The sequence below is a fragment of the Astatotilapia calliptera genome, chromosome 19, assembly GCF_964374335.1.
Source record: "Astatotilapia calliptera chromosome 19, fAstCal68.1, whole genome shotgun sequence".
NCBI lineage: Eukaryota > Metazoa > Chordata > Actinopteri > Cichliformes > Cichlidae > Astatotilapia > Astatotilapia calliptera.
In genome coordinates, this window is record NC_137440.1 from 26,569,287 (window position 1) to 26,588,768 (window position 19,482).

The 19,482-nt window shown below is 38.5% G+C and overlaps 2 protein-coding genes across 4 annotated transcripts in view; both read left to right on the top strand.

Annotated features, from left to right (window-relative positions):
- Positions 1-6,647: 6,647 nt before the first annotated feature.
- Positions 6,648-11,797, top strand: nipal3 (NIPA like domain containing 3). The gene is made up of 11 exons (XM_026152718.2): positions 6,648-6,876; positions 7,473-7,541; positions 7,846-8,017; positions 8,169-8,228; positions 8,371-8,516; positions 9,042-9,138; positions 9,294-9,429; positions 9,559-9,647; positions 9,830-9,893; positions 10,167-10,261; positions 10,392-11,797. Exons 1-11 carry the CDS (start codon positions 6,841-6,843, stop codon positions 10,577-10,579), a joined length of 1,152 nt encoding a protein of 383 aa, XP_026008503.2. The 5' UTR covers positions 6,648-6,840; the 3' UTR covers positions 10,580-11,797.
- A 1,793-nt stretch (positions 11,798-13,590) lies between these two features.
- The window catches only part of rcan3 (regulator of calcineurin 3), a 47,553-nt gene continuing 41,661 nt past the window's right edge, over positions 13,591-19,482 (top strand). The window contains exons 1-2 of one of the 3 annotated variants that reach the window (XM_026151701.2): positions 13,591-13,795; positions 15,317-15,582. In XM_026151701.2, coding sequence (XP_026007486.1) covers positions 15,373-15,582 — 210 coding nt within the window. In that variant the 5' untranslated portion in view covers positions 13,591-13,795; positions 15,317-15,372. Of the gene's footprint in view, positions 13,796-15,195; positions 15,583-19,482 lie in introns of all 3 variants that reach the window. The other 2 variants (XM_026151704.2, XM_026151702.2) reach the window with 2 other exon arrangements.

Consider the following 19,482-nt stretch of genomic DNA (forward strand, 5'->3'; position numbering starts at 1 on the left):
CACGAGGAGGAGTATGTTTGCGTGTGCCCGTGCATGTGCCTCCACCCCGTGTATGCGGGGGGTGGTGGAGGTAGGGGTGAATGGAAGGAAGGAAGGAGTCGTCACCTCCTGCAACAAGTTTAACCAGAATCCAAAGCTAACAAGATGCGGTGATTACAGGGTGCTGAAAATATGAAGGAACAACCAAAGACAACAGAGGAAAAAAAGAAAATTAAACAAGGCTTTTGTTCGCTCCGCTCTCCTGTCTATGCTCAGATTTCAGAGAGACAAGATCTCTCTCTCTGTCTCTCTTGCTTTCCATTCTTTCTCTCAGCTTCACACAAAGACAAAAAGCTTGTTTTTTGTGTGGTTTTTTATTTATTTATTGCAGCTGGCTGTCTCACCAACCACCAGGGCAGCATGTGCAGGGTCATGCTGTCTATACACACAGATACATACACACACACACACTTATATGTAAACTCCTCCACACTGTATGGTTTCATTCCAAGCCTGAGAAGAACGTTGCATACATTTGTACAACATGCACACCTCAGGACACTTGTGCAAACCTCCGCATTACACAATGAGCCACTGGACCATACCAGTGGGAAGCTGTAAAGTAAATAATATATTGCAGCACAAGCAAACCAAAGAGAGAATAAGGAAAGTCTTCATCTCATCCATAGTCACCCCTACACACAATATCTTACTGCTCCGATCTGAGACGTGTAACATACACAGTGCGTCGGGGTCAAGAGTTTAGAGAAAGTGTTATCTTACTCTTCTCATAACTGCAGGTGAGAATAGAAAGAACAAGGCTGAAGACCATGTTGAATGTGGGTTCTCACAACACTGTGTAGGTTATTATGACAAAAGATGGTTGGGTCAATTGCATGCCGATTCACAGAATTACCTGGGGTATATGATGCAATAACTTTATAGCCAAAATACTGTAAAGTGTGAGATCAGATGTAGAGGAACAGTGCAGGAGTGTTGCAGTTTTTTATGTAACAAGTACACAAAGCTGCGAAGGCGTTATCAGAGGCAACGCAATACTGCACGGTCATAATCCATCATGAAGCATTAAGTAGTTTAACTGTTGAGGGATTGTTTAGAGTTAAGCCTTTGCATCTGAGATGTGAGTCATGACTTTGTTCCATGACACAAACGTGCTTGTGATATCTAATTCTCTGCAATCAACACTCACATAAGTCACTAAGTAAAATATTTCTGTGAGCTCGTAAAACTCAAACGCCAGTTTTACTCGTTTAGCTAAAAAAATCCGAAGAAAGCTTAAGATTCAAAAAACAAAAACCAAGCTCAAAAACAAGAGAGGGGACTGAAATGACAGCAGTAGAATTACAGAAAGCCATTATTAGCGATATCATGCACAAAATTGCATTAAAAACAAATGGACTGACTGCAGGGTGCATGTATTTTGTACAATAAAAAATAAAACAAAATAGTTTGACTCTAAAGTGACATGCAATTATGTGACATCCTCGTAGATATGAGGCCCCCATGACCACAGACTATAGAGCCATTTAATCTAGACTCCTGCTGACCCTACTAATACTTTTCTGCTGCTTGCTGAACATCTTTAATGGAGTCCAGGAGGAAATGTCACATTCATCCTTTGTAACCTCTCGTTTGTGTCTACGCAAAAGAAATCCCTAATTACAGCTATTATGTCACACGGTAATTTTCCTCTCACACACTCAGTGTTAGTCAGGTATGACACCCACATAAAATGATGTTCTTACTGAACACAGCATGCATAGTGCCGCTAGAATGTAAGATTAACTCTGTTTTTTATGCTTTGTCTTAATTAGGGTCTCTTCCTGTATAAATGGGCCTGCACATGTGAAAGAGTTTAAGGTAATTGGGTTGGCTGAAGGGGATAATCACTGTGAATTGTAACAAAGCTTGAAACGGATAAGTGCTTCTGTTATAGGCAGAAACAGGATTGGAAGCTTTGAAATGGCGCGCTGGTTGTCAGAAATTGTGCTTGACATAAAAACGTGAGCAATAAAAAGTGCAATTTTAGGGTGCGATTTCTAAATAGTACCTGCCGTCTGTTTCCCAGCATTTAGCCCTGACGAAACGGCCTGAATTAAAAACCTATTGTGATTACTGGATATTTCTATCTCCTCATCCTCCTCATCCTGAGTTGATATCCGTGTTTTTATTCTTTTTAAAACCCGCTTCTGAGAATATCTTTTGTCACGCAGCTTACTTGATCCGGTTTAGACGATGGCTCAAGATGCGCACAATGTTATCGAAACCAGAGTCTTGGATGGATGCCCAAAAAACTTGACTTGTTAACGCAACCAGCATTACACCCGCGGTCACAAGTTGTACTTGATTACACTCAAATATTAAATGCAGCATTCTTTGTAAAGTTGTCACTGTCACTTTGGGTTCATTGCTACAGGTGTTCTCCACAAGCCCAGACTTGCAGAGGATTTAGGAAAAGCCTGCTCTTCTACCACCACTTCATAACGTGTTAACATTCCTTAACAACTTGGAGTATCACCTTATGGAGAAGTGATTCCAGTAACTAGGGTGCCATACAACAATGAATGCATCCCGTTCATTCCCTTTTCCTATCTAACGTACGCACATTCTTCACCCATTACACAAGGATGCTGGTCTGGTTGGTTTAAAACAGGCCCAGCAGTTATTAAATGCACTCTGCCACACTAACGTTCATGCATTCCTTCAGAGATGGTGGACAGCACCCACGCATCACATGGAGCCGGCAGAATAGAAAGAAATTTATGAGACTGTTTGGAAAAGTAAACACATGGACATAATAAGATATGTTTTAGGGTATTGAGAATAATGCTAAAGTATTTTGGAAAGTTTGAAATGTAAATTATAGGATGCATTACCAGGAAAAGCTCCACAGCCCTTGTATGCTATGCTAAAGGTTGTTTTTGTTGTTTTAAAAAACATGCAGGAACTGTAACTTGGCAGTAAAGGTGCAACAACGTCTAAAAATATCACAGAAACTTCTCTGGAACACAAATCGAAAAAAGAAAATAAGTAATGATAAATCCCGTTGTCTAGTTTCAACACCAAAACAAGCAAATGTAAAAAGTAGTTATGCCTAATAACTCCTGATAAAGAAATTAAACAATGTGTCCAAGAACAGAACATTCTGAGAATTTGTTTTTTTATATATTTAAAACCACAGAAGGAAAATAATAGGAATAAAGTGCCTATTTTTTTTGGTTTTCTTACTTATCTTTAGCAGTTATCCTACGCTGGGATTAAACGAACGTAGGCAAAACAGTTATTGAAGGACTTTATTTTTAAAAAAGAGAGAGAATGAATATTTTCTTCATTATTTTACGGAAAAAAACAACCCACAAACATTTGCTGCTGCTAAAACATAAAGATCTGCTGCCTTTCTTTAACACATATATTTTCAAATAAATAAATAGCAAAATGCGTTTGGATTGATGGTCACAAATTTGTTTTGATTCTTTGCTTTTTACTTTCTCCCTTTTCATTAAAAATGAGCTAATTAATTAAATAATCAAGAGCAAATGAAATCAGTATAATTCAGTATAATTAAAAGAATAGTTTTCTCCAGCTGTGGATGCTTTAAAAATGCTGATTTGCTGATTCAGTGATTTATCCACAACAGCCTGTTAATCCGTTTATTTGCCTACCTTCAAAGCTATCAGAGGTGTCATTGAACAGGTCTGCCCACTAACCACGCATGACCACTAGTCTTAGGAGAGGTACACACCTTTGCCTACAAAGACCTCTGACCGAGCTGGGTCTCAAGATGGAAAAAACAGATTATAAGTCATTTTAATTTTTTGTTTGAAGAGCATTAACATTTTTTTCATTAAAACTAATAAGTAACTAATGGAAACTGGTAAGTTTAATTATCTGATATATTTATGGCGATGTTTGTATTCTATTTATTTAAAAAAAAAACATATAATGTTTTTAATGTTTTTAAGTGTGTTCAAATGCAATAAGGCACTGCACTGAATTACATTAAATGCGACACAAAACAATCTTTACTTTTCCTGACAATATGCAAAAAAATTACAATGAAATGATTTAAAAATGACAAGGGATCAGTGAATCTTTATGTGTCACATGTGCACATTTACTTTGACTCAGTTTCTGACTTTTCATCAAAATTATTTTTTCTACTGTTTTTTTTACACTCTTTACAACTGTATCATTTATTGTTAATTTCCAACTTTTTTGCATATCTATTTTATTCATTAAAAATTCAGATTGCAGTTAAATCACATGAGCTTTTCAATTAACTTAACTGCGAAGTAAACCTAAACAAACAAGATGCTAAGCAGCACGGTGGTTAGCACTGTTGCTACACAGCAAAAAGGTCTTGAGTTCAATTCCACTATCTTTCTGTGTAGAGTTTGCATGTTCTCCCCGGATACTCCAGCTTCCTCCCACCATCCAAAGACATGCAATCAGTGGGGATAGGTTAATTGATTAATCTAAATTGCCCATAAATGTGAATGTGAGTGCCAATGGTTGTCTGTGTCTCTTTGTGTTAGCCCTGCAACAGACTGGTGACCTGTCCACGGTGTACTCTGCCTCTTTCCCTATGACAGCTGGGATAGGCTCCAGCACCCCTGAAAAGGATAAGTGGAAGCGAATGGATGGATGGATACACTAATCTTAAAAAAAACCTAATTCCCCACAAAATTTAGTCTCTCAGTGCTCCTATTAGTAAACATGATTATGCTAATTAATAATGGTTACTTTGCTTTAATGCCTTCCTTTGCTTTTTTTATATATATAAATATTTGCTTTACATTTTGAAGCAGCCTCATAATTCATTCTTTTCATGAGGCAACACTGTGGAAAATTTCACCTGCATACCTGCGTGCACCTGTTTACAGCCTAAGGATGAAGCACCTGTTGACAGCGACTGAGCTGTAATCACTGTTGAAGTAATAAATAGCTGCAGTCCATAACACCATGTCTCTTTCCCGTAAGTCAGTCTTTAATGAGCTGTTGTCATTAATCTGCGGCACGCACTAAAAGCAAAGAAAACCCTCTTTTGTGTGTGTGTGTGTGTGTGTGTGTGTGTGTGTGTGTGTGTGTGTGTGTTTGTCTGTGGTTTAAAGAAAAAAAATATTTGTACGTTGCATTAACAATCCACTACAAGTATATGCACAAAGAGCCCTGCAATTGTGCAACTGTTGTCCGTAGACTTCATCATAAGGTTTTGGACGTTCTTGGCAATTGAAAGTGGAAAATATCAGCAAATAGGCATGGAAAAATGATTATGACATGTTCACGCAGTACGCCTGTCAGTGACTGTTAGAAGACTGTCAGAAACTCATGTTTATTCTCTCTTTCATGCATTCTAGTATTTACACTGTGAGGTTGCTGTAAGCGAACTGTGACAAAAAATGCCAAACAAACCTCAAAGAACTGTAAAGCTCCCATAGATGTGGCGTTTCTCTCCCTCTACTGGTTAGCAAATAAAATGAAAGGAGTGTTACTAACAAATTTAAACGTTATTAATTAATTTGGAGCGTAAGGCAAGATTCTGAAATTATCATTTGAAGATTAATGAAGGTATAAATATAAAATTATATCTTTTTTGTGTTGAGTTTGTAATTTTGGCAGGCTGCTTTAGTTTAGGATAGTTCTTACTTATTAAAAAGCTAACTCATGGGAAAAGATGCATAGAAAACATTCACAAAATGTCTGGAGTTACCACAGTTGGGTTTTTTTTTCTTTTTGGGCAATGTTGCATGGAATGGAAATAATGATTCACTGGTTTCTTAAATGATACGAATCTCATTTTGAAATATATATATATAAATATATAAGAAAACTCTCCTGATTGTTGAAACAGTATCTCACACCCTTGACCTACCTTTGTTTTTTTTTGTTTTTTCAATGCTACTTTTATAGAAAGTACAAAAGTAATTGACGTACTGTACTGTCACTCCTTCCCTGTTGCAATGACAAAGAGAAAACAGAAAACATACCACTGACGTTAGTCATGATTGTAAGATTGTAATAATGATGGCTTTTTTGGCAGGTTGTTTTTCATAAAAAAATTATTGCAAAGATGAAAGTGTTCCCTCCTGGTCTCACTGTACTTAATATATACAATTGATAATAGATGTGTGACATTGCTCTAAATAAAACAATTTAAGAATTTACAGTTTTTTACAGACGCTAGGACACATTTCCCAATACTTAGGTCACTTTTGTTGTAGTCATTGAATGCATTTTGTGCCAAAATAATGATCACTGGTCCTCAGTTTAGCCCACATAGACTTCTGTTGTGCTCACTGTGTGAGGAGTTTTGCAAACGTGACCTAAGTATTGAGAAATGTGTCCTAGCGTCTGTAAAAAACTGTAATGGTATTTGAGCCTCGTTTCTCTGCTGTAAAAGTTGTTGGCTAAATCTCAAGTCAATAGCACACCCTAGTGTTCGCATTCGGTACTGCTAACTAAGTGCTGAACTACAGTAACTAATAAGAGAAGCCAAAAAAAGGCAGCAAGAATAACAAAAAAAGGTTAAAAGTCACTGCGTACAATAAGAATCAGACACGCCTTAAACCGGCTACATCCTCCTCTAGTTTGTTAATAAAAGCTGCGAGCGTGCGCGGTCACGTGGTTTAAACCGACTGGCTTCCGTCACTAAACAGGTGAATTCAATCCGGAAGTGAGATGCTCCTCGTCTCAAAGATGGTGTCTTTCTGAGTGTAGAGCTAAAAAAGAAAAATGGACACGCACAAAAATGAGCGATAGATACTTTACGTCAAATCAGAAGCAACCGGACAAGGTGAAATATCTGGTACTTTTCCGAGAACGCGTGTGTATCTAACAGAAATGGACTACAACGGAGCCGAAATAGGGTCCTACACGGTGAGACGCTTAGTTTAAAAACAGTACTTTAATGTATAATCGACTATTAATACTGTATGTTTACCTCTTTGCTCTAGTAGCGGGTGTCTAAACCCATACAAAAGCGCTGTTTTCAAGGTTTTAAAAATTACGGTTGTAACAAAAGTTGAGCTACAAAGTCTGTTTCCTGTTATTGTTTTGTAATAGTGGTGGCAGGGCGTAATCGGGATCCCCCTTATGGCCATTCCTGTTCGTCTTATTTCTTTGTTGTAGTGTTACGAGTGGCTTTTAGCACGAGTATTGTTCATCTGGTCTAGGTTAAAGTCCAACTTCTACGTCTTGGCCTTCTGCTTTGTATTTTTTATCTAGATTCATTCAAAGTCTCGTTTTATCTGACTAGACGGACACGTTGTGCATTTGTTATAGACAAAACTGCCAACGCATCCGCTTTAATCACTCTGCGTTATATATTTGAATGTTCACAAAGAGTTGTGCCATGAAAAAGCGAACTTCTCTTTCTTTTTGCCTTGGGGTTTAAAAAGATAGATTTAAACTGTGTTTATTTAACTTTGATCGAATATGTGAATTTTAATAAATGTTTTCCTCTTTCTTTTTAGGACAACCTCATCGGGACTTTACTTGCAATTTTTGGAAATGTGCTTGTCAGCATTTCTTTAACCGTTCAGGTACATGGCTCCTTGAAAAAACTTTCACGTCTTTAAATTGATACACAATGTTATCAATGTTGTCTGTGCATGCCCTTTGTGAGTCATGTCCTCTAGCTTCTAGGTGAGGCTAGGTCATTACAGGATTTAAAAATTATGTGGAATAAATGATATATGCTGTCATGACATCCCTTATTTAAATGTTCTCTTTTATAGTTTGATTTAGGCCTTGTTTATGTTTGCTTTGCACCGTATACTGCTGTGTAAATTTTCTGCTTACGCTGTCACAGCTGTGTTTTACCTGCATGTTTTCTTTTGTTTGCAGAAATACAGCCATGTGAAGTTAGCAGGAACAAAGGAGCATCGTGCCTTCTATCGCACTAAAACCTGGTGGTCGGGTTTTATATTCACCTGTCTCGGGGAGCTAGCAAACTTTGTCTCTTATGCGTTTGCCCCTCTTGCTATTGTAGCCCCTCTCAATGCCGTGTCAGTCCTGAGTAAGTATTTATTCCACTTTCAGATATATGTATTGCATTTTACAGATACATATTCCAACCTTAATCAATATGTTATTTATAAAAATAGAACAAATTAAAAGGAGAGCTTGAATTAAAAGTTCAGATTGTTCCCTTTGAAATTGCTTTCCAGCTAGCTCAATTTTGGGCTTCATTTTCCTGCGTGAGAGACTGAAACCAAAGGACTTTGCAAGTAAGTTCAGAATATCCATGTGAACTGAAATTGTGACATTGTATGCTAATTTCTTGCTGCTCTACTGACTGAAATTATACATCCAAAGAGTTTGTCCTGTACAGAGTAAATAAGATCCGGTTTTCACTTGGTGATATTTCAGAGCAGTACGGCCTCGTCTTCCTGGGCTACATCCTTGTTATTGGAGGGGCATACCTCCTTGTATCATTTGGACCGAACTCTCATGAAAAACTTATAGCAGCTAACATTGTGAAGCACCTTGTTGGATGGCCTGTTCTCCTGTATCTGGTGAGATATCTCTCTTAGATAGACAGTTCTCAAATGGTTCCTGTCTGTAGATGTGGTGTTCTTAGTTTAACATATAGAGCGTGACATATGAAGCAGTGACACTTTTAAATAGCCTAGTATATGTCATGTCTGTTGTATGTTGTGCTAAAACAAATCTCTTAAAGGGAGCTCAACCATACAGATGACCACAGTGTTGTGATTAATGTTGAGGCTGTAGTTTGGAAAACTGGTAAGAATAAATGAGCCAACAAGCTCCATCAAATTGGCACCTAATGCGAGGCTGTTTTACCTTCTGTTCCTTTTTAATTCGGTCGTCCCTTTACACAATCATTATAATCCACAACCTTGCACTAAATGCAGAAAAATGACCAGCTCTTTTTATCCTTGTTGGTATTCTGCATACACATTTGTCTCTGTCTGTAAGATTAATTGTCCTATTATTGGACTTTCCTGTGTTTCATATATTGTTTTTTCTCTATATGGCATTAATTTGGTGTTTATTCTTGTTTGTATCCTAACTGACAGCTCCTGGAGATTATCACATTCTGCCTGCTTTTATACTTCTACAAACGGCGCAAAGCTAACTACCTCGTTATTATTCTGCTACTGGTGGCACTGCTGGGTGAGTGTCCTGCATTGAAGCAATCAATTTCCGACCAAGCTGCTATCATGTTTGTTAGGATACATTGTCACATTTCAGATTTTTAAATGGAACCAAAGCTGTCGCTCCTTGTCGCCTTTATTTGCTTACCTACTTTGTGTACTTTTGGCACACAGGCTCAGTTACAGTCTTGACAGTGAAGGCTGTGTCAGGCATGTTGGTTCTCACCATCGAAGGCACCATGCAGCTTAACTACCCGATCTTCAGCGTCATGTTTGTGTGCATGGTGGCGTCAGCGATCTTCCAAGCAGGGTGAACTTGCATCACTTGATTGCTTTTTTTTTTTTTTTTTCGTTTGTTTGTTTTAAATTGGTTTTAATTGGACCCAGTAGATAAGCATAATTAATACACCACTGTTTTTGTTTGTTACCGTCGTCCTAGATTTCTCTCCCAAGCTTGTAAGCTGCACGACTCCTCTCTCGTTGCGAGTGTCAACTACATCCTCTCCACCTTCTTTGCCGTGTTGGCTGGTGAGTCATGTCCTTCTTTGTTGCTGGTTTGTCCATTGTTTTCAATCGAATTAACTTGTGTGCGCAACTCTAATAGTTGTCTAATAGATCATCTGCAGCCCATACCTGCTTTATTTCTGCTACACGCCTTTTAGAGTAACAATGCCAAAGTCATTAAAGATTTGCTGTTTTCTGGTTTTCAGGAGCTGTGTTTTACTTGGAGTTTAGCAATGAAGACATTCTTCACATCTGCATGTTTTTGTTGGGGTGAGTAATCATTCATCATAAGCAGAATGTTTTTTAAATTAGACTTCTGACTGCTTTGGTTTCAGTCACTCACTGTTGTGCATGCTGTTAGGCCACCTGTCCTAATATCGCCATTTTTTTTGTTTGTGTGTTTGTTTGTTTTTATACTAATAAACACAATAAAAACATGCTTGGCAGAAATGTGTTATACAGTATCTCTTTGAAATACCAAGCAGTAAAACTTTGTATTAAAAAAATTAATAAATGTAAATGCTTGTTTTGTGCTTTGTACAGATCTGCAGTTTGTTTCCTTGGAGTGTTCCTTATAACCAAAACCAAGAAAAAGGCAAGGATATTTGAGCCGTGCGTCACCTTGAATATGAGCAATGGTTTGTATAAATTTTAACATAAACATCATAAATTGTGTCTTCTGAGATTTCAAGCTACGCAGGCTTGCATTGGCATTTTAGCTCTGCTGAAGTTGTGTTAAGAACCTTTGCCTGTCCGTTCCATTATCAGGTGTCCCGACGATCCACGACAAAGGCCCAGTCATTCAGCCAGACTACAGTGGTTCCTTCTCCTATGGGACTCTTGTCAACAACAATGGAGTGGCTCCTGCTCCTCTCCCAGTCCACCTGGAAACGCCACCGCTCGGACCTAGAACCAGTGATGCATCACAAGGCCATCCTGCCATAAAGAGAGATTAAACATGAGTGCATCTCCTGATTCCCAAGTCCTCCATTCAACAATTAATAACATTCAAGTAGCTACAAAAGGCCAGCTCTGGCTTGACGCTCCTGTGCACATACTTGGAAAGCTTTCGTTTTTTAAAAGCTGTCCGCTGTATTCATTACAGGAATGAACAGAAGAAACCCAAAGACTGTTTGATGGGTTTGCAAACTTCACTTGAGAAAAAGAGACAGTGTTGCGCCTTGAAGCTGCCTACCTTATACTTGATGTCATCACGGATACCTCCAGTGAGCACTCCACAAATAGTTAGCAATTTGTTCCCATTCACTTATCAATGGGGCCATACAATGATCTGTTCTTCCATGGAGGACTCAAACCATGGCTGTTTATAATATAGCTTCTCAGACTTGTCAAATTATATTTTGGCTTTAAATGTTTCCCTCCAACTGTCTTCCATGCACAGTTTTCTGCCTTCTCTTAATCCTGGGAGTGCACTGCACTGTTTCATTTCTTAATGTGACCAAACACTGGGTTGCAGTTGTCTTAATTTATTATTATGTATTTATTAATCGTATCTTAAAAGTTTTGAACGTGCCTTGAAATCTGGTTCTGAACTGGATCATTTATTGTATAGATGGTAGCTACAAATTCTGTAGAACATCTGTTGATAAAAGGTGAGGGGAGTCTGTCAGGGACTGTCTTAATCAGAAGTACAGTTGCAGTAATTTCATATTGGGGGATCTTAAAAATTTGCATCTTAAGATTAATAAGTAAAATGGGTGTAATAACAGAATATATAAAAAATGAAGCTGTCCAGCTAAAACGGTGCACATTGTCAATTGAACTTGTAACTTTTGGTTGTCCCTTTTCAACACATGGGAGTTTTTGAGAACACCCAAATCTAGAAATAAAAAACGTAGTTAGTGTTACTCTTTTCTGCAGTGTCTTTCAAATGCAATTTTATCATTAGATGAAGTGATTGTTGCCTAAGTGGCACTTTAAGACACTTGCCATCTGCACATGGGTCACTGCATCTCATCAGTGTTATTAGAACAGCTACCCGAGGGCTCGTTGCTTTAACACTGTTCAGTATGTGGTTATTGTGGTGATAATTAATCTTCTAATGAAACTGGGATACTGTTGAAAAACGGCACTGGTAATGTAAATGTCAGATTTTTGTCATTGTAAAATATACAGTGGTGTGTAATCTTGTCTCATAAAGTTAACGTAATGCAGCTTTTGTTTGGTCAGAGTTGTGCTTTATGGGATTTCTGATACATTTTTAGCTCTTTGTTGGCTAAATTGCAACTCTTCACATTAGTGGTTTTAAAATGACATTGATATAACTCTTCAACATTAGCACCCTACTGTAATAGCAGGCCCCTATTCCAAGAAGTCAGATTGTGAAATTTCTTCCTTCCTAGATATTCAGCAATCAACTCTAAGTGGTGTTTAGGAATGACAGCACATAGTCACAGTGTCTAGAATTCAGTTTGACTCATTAATGGAAGAGTTCCAAACGTCTTTTGGCATTAACATCAACACAAAAACTGTGCCAGGAGTTTCAGAGCATGGGTTTCCATAGAAGAGCAGTTGCGGGCAAACCTTACATCATCAAGTGTCATATTGAGTTGTGCGAAACAAGCCACTACTGGACTGGAGCAGTAGAAACAAGGTCTATTGTTCTGTAGAGTCACAAATCATGCTTCTCGGTCTGGCAGTGTGATGGATGAGTTTGGGTTTGGAATGAGGATCTTACCTAGCTGCCAGATGTAAAGTTTGGTGGAGGATCAATTGTACTACAGGGTTGTTTTTGTGGGGTTGGCTTGGTTCCAATATTTCAGCTTACCAAAACATTTTGGACAGGCATATTGTCCCAGCTTTGTCAGAAAAGTTTGGAGGAGGCCGATTTCTGTTCCAGCATTTAAGTTTAGTGCAGAAGAACTTGAGTGGTTCACATAAAGCCCTGGTCTAAACCTGATCAAAAATCTTAAACTAAAACAAAGATTATGAGCAAGGAACTCACATCTAACATCAGTTACTGACTTCACAAATGCTCTTCTGAATAAATGGGCAAAAAAATCACGCAAAGGGGGAACCAACTCCATTTTAAAGCCGGTTTATATATAATGGGGATGACTTTGTACATATAATGCAGAGGCGCCAGAATCAGCCCACCAAAGACTTTGGAAAATGTGAAGGAAGGGATACATTTTTGTTTTTTAACTGCATTTTCATGAGTTTCACGGCTTTTCTAGCTGCCCATCGCCACTCATACTACACCAAAGTAAAAGTAAAAGATAAACAATTACATGACAGAAAGAAATTTAAGATTTTTGCTGTAGGTTGACCATGAAAATAACCATAAAAAATAGGACAAGCAAGCATTTTCCGTTTTATAATTGCAGGGCAGTTTAACAGAACCTTTATTTATTTATTCTAATTTAAAGTCAAAGCATCATTTCTACATCATGAAGAAAACCTGAGATGTATTGCAGAAAATTGCATTTCTTTTTCTTATAGTAAAATATTTCAGGGATTTAAGCTCAAAATTGACTGCACATGTTCCACAATGTAAAATTATGTTAGACATCCCTGATATAATGTATATCAATGCCTCTATTTGACTTTGGCCTGGAGCCACAATAATACCAATATTATCGTATTATAGCATGCAATCTGCTTTTGAATTGATAACCGTTGTAAAATCTTCAGAACTACATTTCACTAGTTAAAAGACACAAAGCTTAGCTACTTTATTTTGACTGAGCAACAGGTAGATAGAGGAAAAATAACAGCAATTGATTCTAGAAACACTGAAATGTGTATATATTCAGCTAAAACATGCAGAAGATAGCAAAGCGATCCTTACTGACTGATATGACTCTAAGAAATCCTTCTGACCCCATACAGCAGCGGATTTTGTGCATCTTTGCTGCTTGGCCGCCACCAATCATGAAGCTGCTGTAGCGTCCTCCCCTTTCAGCACGTTGATTGGTCGCTGCGAGCATACGCGCATATTTGATTGGCCCCACCTGCGGATCCAGACGGTGGAAGTAGGCTGCATCGGAGTGAAATAATCCAGTAATAACAAACACCCACGTTTCCGTCAACAGCCTCAAAATAAACACGAACAGCTTCTATTTGCTGCGTTTAACAAAGTCACCGGAAAAATCCTGATGTAAGTGCGCTTGCAATGGGTTGTTTCGGTCGCTTTCGCTGACAGTAGGGAGGTGAGTGGAAATATTTGCATGGGACGCGATTACAGAGGGAAAAAAATAAAAGAGTAACTTCATCCTCTGCGCGCGTCTGTGTTTGTGTGCTAACTTTTGTATAAAAATTGAAATTTGTTGAGGCTTAAAAACAATCTTTGGTATCGATAGCAAAGTGCTTTAACGCCAGAATCGTATTGTTTATTTATTTATTTATTCATTGCACGAGCTTTACGTAATGTCCAGGGGTTTCCTCTGCGTACACCCAACGCAAATTTTGATGTCACGATCCTCTTAAACAACAGGGAGGAGATGTTGCCGGTTCGCTGCCGTCGTTTTTACCATTCCTGTCTTGCTACAAGGAAGTTATATTGAAACAAACTTCCTCGTCGGTGTTATTTTAAATATCTGACAGTTGGCTCTTTTTTTTCTTTTTTAGATGTTGGCGTTTTATTGTACTTAAAATATTCACAGGAAGTGTCATCTTGTGGTGTATGTGTATATTTATACCACTAGATGGCACTCTTACCTCAGTGCAGCGTTGGCGGTGCTAACCATCCCCCCTATCCATTTCTTTTCTTTAATATAATTATTTAATTTTTCATATAAAATAAGAGGAAAACTGTAAGTCAACCACAAGTAATTTATATGTACCTTTTTTGAAAATTAAACTCTTTTTTTTTTTGAGGGCTTCTTCACAGTTAGTGATGGTTAAATAAATATTTTATGCCTTATCTTTCTTTTTTTGTATGATTGAAGAGATTATTTTGTAACTGGGGTCAAATAAAGTCAGCATCATCTTTAAAATATTTGGTAATAAAATTTGACTCGAAGCCAGAGTTATCATAGTTTTGTGTTTCCTAATTAGTTTTTGTTTTTATTTCAATTTGTCTTCAGTTAGTTTCATGAGTGGGTTTTCTTATTTCAGTTTAGTTTTAGATTCGTTTTTATTAGTTTCAGTGTTAGTTTGAGTCTTTTAATTTTTTAATTATTGCTGTCTAATTATTATACGAGGGAATATGTCTGATTCAAGATTTAGGGAAATCAGTACAAGTGCTAGAATAAAAACACACAACAATGAGCAATTCTGTAATAGCATTGTATTAAACTAACAGATCCTAAAACTGAGGATATTTCCTCTTTATTTTTATTTTATTTAAGTTACTTTTTCCAAGTTTCAGTAGTTTTAATTTTCTTCAAAAGTTTAGTTTTTAATTTTACCTTAATAATTAGTCAAGTAAAATGATTTTCACATCTTAGTTTTAAGTTTAGTCTTAGTTAGCTAATAACCTTGCTGGGAGGGAATGGTATAATTGAACTGGGAGAAAATATAACCTACAAATAGGATGCAAACCTTTTTCTTTAATTTATCCTGTTTTGCTTTTCTTAATCTTACTTTCCCTTTCCATCCTACCACTAAGATCTAGTTAAACACCCGCATCTCACTGTCACCTCACACTAAGCCAACTTTTACACACACATTCATCCAGCCTCACCAACTTATCTTCCAAATTCCAACCCCCAAACCTACCCTGTTCCCAGTCCCCATCCTCTGTCATCTCCACCCTTCTGTCAGCAGCTGCCTAAAAGCCTTCAAAATGCTGCGAAAGAGCTCCAAGGCATGGAGTAACGGCTCAGAGGCCTACAGCAGTGATCCCGAGGAGGATGATGAGGAGGAAGAGGACATGATATTTGGAGAGAGTGATCAAGACGGCATGGTGGAGGAGATGATGGATCTGAGCGACCTTCCCACAGCGCTCTTTGCGTGCAGCGTCCACGAAGCTGTGTTCGAGCAGGACTTGCACAGGGTGAGCTGCTGCAAAACGCACTTTCTGGGCTGTGTCTTTGTTTTGCGTGACTGGGTGTTTATGCGTTTGAGTCATCTCGCTCAGTGTGTCAGCCCGTCCAAGACTTAAAGTCTGGCAACACGTGCGCAGTTGTCATCCTGTCTGTCGAAGTCCAGTCACGGTCTCAAGCTGTGCTGCTGATTGCTCAGCCGCAAAAGCACACGCACATATGCACACCTGATGTTGCTGTTTGTTTGCCAGGGAACACGAGTGCAGAGCAGCAGATTACAACATGACATGCACAGAATCATGAGCCACACTCAGACTTGGCCCATGTGGTTGTGCATAACATTCAGGCATCATCTCATGCATTGTATTATTTATATTACAGATCTCATGCATATATGATGCAGACACAATTATATGGAATTGTGTCTATGCACATGCATACTGTATATATTCAGTTAAGGCCTCTTTTGAAAGTGTTGCCTTTCTCGTAGCTCAGCAGAACAGCAATACGTGCTATCAGTGGATCCTATTTGCTGGAGGAGGATACAAAGTAAATACTTTTAATTTTCTGCCCTTTAATCCAATTACGCTGCGCTGTCATCCCTCCATCCGTCCAGCTGGCATCGTTACATTTCCCTGTCTTCAAGTCTTTTTTCTGTAAGGTCCATCCTCTTGGTCACCCAAAACTATCAAGCTCATCATCCCCTGATCACAATCTACAAACTTTCCTGTTAACTTTCTTATCTGTCTTACTTTCTTTAAATACCTCCCTCCTCCCCCGTTCTGTGCTTCTTCGTAGCCTTCTTTTTTTTATCCTCTCTATGTGTATAAATGCAAAGCAGAGAGGCTAAATCTGGCGCATGCACCAAATCCCTTTAAATGAATCACTCCTGCTTTGTGAGTTTGCTGTTCGTACACCCATTGCTCCTAGCGCTCGAGTCCACCCCCTTCCCTTCCTTTTCGTTTTGCCTCCTCACTTCATTACGATTCACACTCCAGCTTTTAAGTGGAAATACCACCCACACACCCTTCAGTGAGACCCTGTCAATAGAACGTTCTCCATATGTTTCAAATAAATGAGCTATGCTAAATATAGAACTTTTTGAGGTTTATTTAAGCCTTTAGAATGAGGGCACAAAGAGATATGAAATAAAAAACAGGTTGGGTGTGGTATTTTCAGAGCATGAACACGGATTTTTATGAGGTTGTTTTTAGCTTGTAGCTGTGCTTTTTCAATTTTACACACACAACCACACACAACCTGTAAATCGTGTTAAATTTGGAAGATTTCAGCATTTGCCTAACTGCTATAAACTTATCTAAATGTGTTGTCAACATTCAGCAGGAACATAGCAACCTACATTTTTGTGTCTTTGGGCTCTTGGCTTTCTCCCAGCTCCGACATTACCTTCTGTTTCTGTTCTCAAAGGCCTGCATGTAGAAGGGATGGGCTGTTGCTGTAATCACACTGTGCTCTTCTAGAGAGGAGAGATGGCTACTGAGACAGAGAAACATTTGCCTCCATGTTTATGAGAAGCTCTTAGCACACTGTAAAAGCCTTTTTCCTTTCTTCTGCATTAGTGAAAAGTAAGTAAAACCTAGTGGCACACTTCCTCTTTTATCTGCACTATTTTTTGCTCCTGACCAGCTTTCGGCTGAAATGGAGAGATGCCTCCAAAGTGTTTGGATTTTTTAGTTTTTATAGGAAGATCAGCTAAGGTCTGACTGGCTCAGCTCATGTCTCCACTAATCCTCGGCTTTATTATTCATTTACTAATTTAAATGACGCGTCATTATTAATACAGGACTGCACTAATACACTTAATGATTTAAATGATCATGCATAGCACTCATATCATCATGTCAATTAAAATACCTAATGGGCCTTTCTTTATCATTCTGCATGTGTCATTTATAAAGTTAGATTCATCATTTACGCTATAGGCAAGTGACCTTTATTTGTTAAATTAATATGTTTTAAAAATATTCCAAAAGAGGACTTTTTTGTCAGTTGTTCATACAGAGGATCCAGTTTGGTATTTCCTAGTTTTCAATGTCAGAGAGAACATCTTAGTGTTCACGCTGCAATGTGCTCTTAGAGCAGCTTCTAATTTTGAAATGATTCATTATCTGCTGTAGAGCACCCACAGAAAGCAAGTGTGTACAAGGAGTGAGGGAGTGTGGGCAAAGTAACAAGGCAAATGGGTTTCTGTGCTTATGAAGGCAAAGGTCAGGGGAGCCGTCATGAGCTGTCCCCCATAGTGCCTAGCGTATATCAGGCCTAATCAGCACCGAGCAAAGCTTTTATTGCTGCTTCTGCTTCTGTCAGCCTGAGCACTCCTCACTCCATAACCAGTGCGATCAAGCAAGTAGCAGCTGCAGTGCAACACCAAACAAAATGTTCTTATCTTGCAGGCAAACAAATTTTGTTATAAGATTAATGTAAATTATGCGTGTTAGATATCCAAATAATTATGTTAACAGCAGGTTAAATGTTACATGTTTTTTCGGCTACTGATACTAACCTACCCACAGTGAATTATGAGATGCCTCTGAAGTTTGTCTCAGCTCTCCAGAGCTCTCTAATTATTCTCATCTCGAGCTGCAGTAAACACATGTCCTCAGCAACAAAGCCAGAAAGAGCCACACGGCGCTGCAGTACCTACCCAGCAGAAAACGGATGGACAGTAAACATTAGCTTCTAGTGGCAGGCTGTGAACATGATAGTGGAGCATTTAGAAGCCCCAAAGATGTTAGTGTTAGACATCGATGGGGGCGGAGTCAAGCCAAAAAGTAACTGAGTATTAGACTTATAAACTTGAGGGACCATAAATGGAGCTCCAAGTGTTGCATTTGCAGTTTAATTCATTATTTAAGTATTTATTTAGCTGAGTAGTATTCATCTCTGAAAATAATCTCTCATTTTTTCTCTCCTTTTTCTCCATGTCTTAGATGTCACCTTTAGCTAACGGACACATTGTGTTCCAATTTCCAAAAAAACATCTCTGTGTTTGCTGATATTAAAAATCTGCACTCAAAAAAAGAAACGTTTATGCTTGCTCCTGTTCTGTAGCCTGGCTTTATTGAAGCCTGCAGCATGAACGCAGGAGGGGAAGGAAAAGGGACGTGTATGAATGTGCAGGCAGACCCGTGGGGTGACATTACTTTCTAATTTGCTGAGTATCTCCCTGACATCAGCTGGAAGGAGCATCAGGCTGCAGCACATGAAAAATGAACTTGCTTTATATTCATTATGTATTAAAATACTTATCAGATTTAATTACTCATTAATTGAAGGTGCCAGAATGATGTTCCAGAGCTTTATGGCCCGCTTTAACCCTAACATGAGCATTGCTTCTAATTTGTTGAAACTTCGTTTTTGTTCATACAAAGGGGCCATCCAGTTGGCACAGCAAAACATGTTAACCACTATTAGTAACCACTTTATCTTTAGTGCAAAATTTTCCAGGCTGACCCTCTTAGCAATGCATTAGCAATATAGCATTGATGTAGTGCTCTAAGTATGTGAAAAGTAAAACTCCTCTCCTCTCACACTTTCTGTCCCACTTGAGTGCAATGTGTTTGATAGTGTGACTCATGACTATATGTATATATAAATATATGTATGTATGTATACATACACACACACACACACAAACACACACACACATAAATATATATGAGGATAAAGAAAGACAACCCTTGTGCAGAGTGCCGCTGAACCATCGGGACTAAAGATAGTAGGGTGCAGGACTCGAAAAGTGTGAAGTAAAGTGAGTGTGAGTATGTGTGTTTATGTAGTACACATACATACAGTGTGCATGCAAGTGTATAGTAGTGATATGTTTGTATGTATCAGACTGCAGTCTATTTTTGGCTGTCGGTCCCAAAGGGTGAACATGAGGGAGCGGG